This window comes from Micropterus dolomieu, linkage group LG12 (genome assembly GCF_021292245.1).
Source record: "Micropterus dolomieu isolate WLL.071019.BEF.003 ecotype Adirondacks linkage group LG12, ASM2129224v1, whole genome shotgun sequence".
In the NCBI taxonomy this organism is placed as follows: domain Eukaryota; kingdom Metazoa; phylum Chordata; class Actinopteri; order Centrarchiformes; family Centrarchidae; genus Micropterus; species Micropterus dolomieu.
Window position 1 is genome coordinate 12,942,000 of NC_060161.1, and position 2,284 is coordinate 12,944,283.

The 2,284-nt window shown below is 35.9% G+C and overlaps 1 protein-coding gene across 1 annotated transcript in view; it reads right to left on the reverse strand.

Annotated features, from left to right (window-relative positions):
• Positions 1-715: 715 nt before the first annotated feature.
• Positions 716-2,284, reverse strand: part of LOC123980799 (up-regulator of cell proliferation-like) — a 21,969-nt gene continuing 20,400 nt past the window's right edge. Inside the window, exon 5 of the mRNA XM_046065347.1 lies at positions 716-2,281. Within this exon, the coding sequence (XP_045921303.1) occupies positions 1,370-2,281 (912 nt within the window). The 3' untranslated portion in view covers positions 716-1,369. The remainder of the gene's footprint in view (positions 2,282-2,284) is intronic.

Consider the following 2,284-nt stretch of genomic DNA (forward strand, 5'->3'; position numbering starts at 1 on the left):
GAAAATGTAAAAAATGTTACAATTTCCCCGGTCTCCCCTAATCCATTACCTTTTTAGAGTAACTACCCCAACATTGCTGATGGATGAAAGTAAATCTGAAAAGTCGAGTTCACTTTCAGACTCTGAGAATGTGTGTTTAACAGAGGATAAGACGGGATGTTTGTGGACACACACTAAAGCCTCATCTGTTTTACAAAGTGACTTACTGCAGCCCTGTGCTTCTCTCAGTTGTGGCTGAATTTTGGTTTATTCTTATTTCAACATGCCCCAAAGCCAAGCAAAACAAGGTTACTTCATATCACTGAGGTCAGATCCTGTGTCAGGTTGGTGGTGCATGGATGCACATGATGAACACCAACAATGGCAAACACACACAGAGATAAACACTTAAACAGATAGAAACACTTACACACTGACTCACATAAACCTTCAGCTTGGTCTCCATTGAGAAGTTGCACCTGTTGTCTTATTTTTACATTCTTTGTTGGATTCAGAAACCCAAGACTTGAGATGAAGAAAAATGTTAAATAATGGAATTTAAAAAAAGATTATTATTAAAAAAAGGTATAGTAAAACTATATAAATAAATGAGGTGATGATATTTCTGTTTACTTTAGAAGTTATTATACACTGTATGCTGTGATTCTGATCTGGGAAACATTAAAGACATTCATAGCCAGTCTGCTGATTTTTTCTCTTTATTGAATCAGTTAACACAAGGAAGTAATGTGTACATGTTGACAACACCACATATGGAATGTATGATCCATAATAAATGTTAAATATTTCATTTTAATTAATTCCAAGTAAACAATCTCAAATCATATTATGACAGAACCACACAAAGATCGATTTAAAAAAGAATTATGTAAATATGTGACATTAGATATTTCACAAAATGAAAGATTACATATCAGATCATACTTGGTAAAAGAAAAATGAAAAAAATATGATGACTTCATCTGTCACACAAAATTGATAAATTCAAACTCAGATTTAATCAAATTGGAAACATTTAGTATGTTTATAACATGCACCCCTACATTGATTAAGAGTATGAAAAAGTATTTTAAAATGTCCTCATCAACATTTACACAGAGGTAAAGCAGATTATTTTTGTTTAACATGTTTAATGTGATATCAGTTTAGGGAGAGGACTAATTGGAGTTGATATTTTCTGTATTTCTTGTAAGTCACTGATAAAATATGTGGAATACTGATAATATCTTCAACCATGTCATATTATATACAGCATGTTACTACTTGTAATTTTCTTCTTGTCATATAAAACAAGTGAGATCAAAATATCCGTGAGAGGATGAATGTAATGAGTAACGTGCACCTCTGTAATCACAAAGCATGTCTTCTCTCACTTGATGTTAAACGACTCTTTGAGGCTCGCTTCTGCTTGCTTACGTGTGATTGTTTTCCAAGTTTCAGGAATATCAGCAGGCTCTGCATTATATGCTTTAGCAAACTCCTTGTTGAACTTTGCCAGTACATATTTCCAGTAGTCTGACGCCTCTAAACTTACATCTGACTGGATTATCCAGTCTGGGAAAATTTCTCTGTAGTTCTTGTAAGGGTGATATTCACCTTTTGTACCATTACAGCGAAAACGCATATCACTGTTCACCAAGGACGAGCATATGTCAGTGACTAGTTTTTCTGTCCCATCCCACCTGAATCTACCCAGACCCTCTGGCCGATGTAGTTGAGCAAAGTGCTCACCATGTTTACTTGCTCCTGCGTCACAAGGAGCTTTGCAGAATGGACACTGTTTCCCACATCCAATAACTTTAGAGAAAAGCTCGCTCTGGGGCTTCACAAGAAGATTTTCCAGTTTTATTTGGATGGTTTCTGTTTTAAACTTCTCTCTAAGAGCCTGTGCCATGTCCTTCACACACTCAGTGAGCCAGTGAGCAAACTGTTCCTGGTCGGCATTGTTCAGGATCATGAAAGCACCAAGAGCATCCTGGGAAATGACCAGTTTATCACCAAGTTCTTGACAGACATCTTCAACAAATGTCTTCACGTTACCACTCTTTTCTGTTTTAGCTTTGTTGATAGCATCATTTATGCTGTTGATACTTGACAGAACATGTCGATCCTCAAACTCAAAAACTTTATCACCCTTTGAAAAGTGTTCCTCTATTTGTTTGTGTGTCCATTTCTTTACATGATCTTCATATGAGCAAATGTAGCTCTTATAGTTTTCAAAGTCATCCTTTGAGAGCAAATCCAGTAAAACTGAATACTGGAAGAACATTCGTGTGCTGAACTG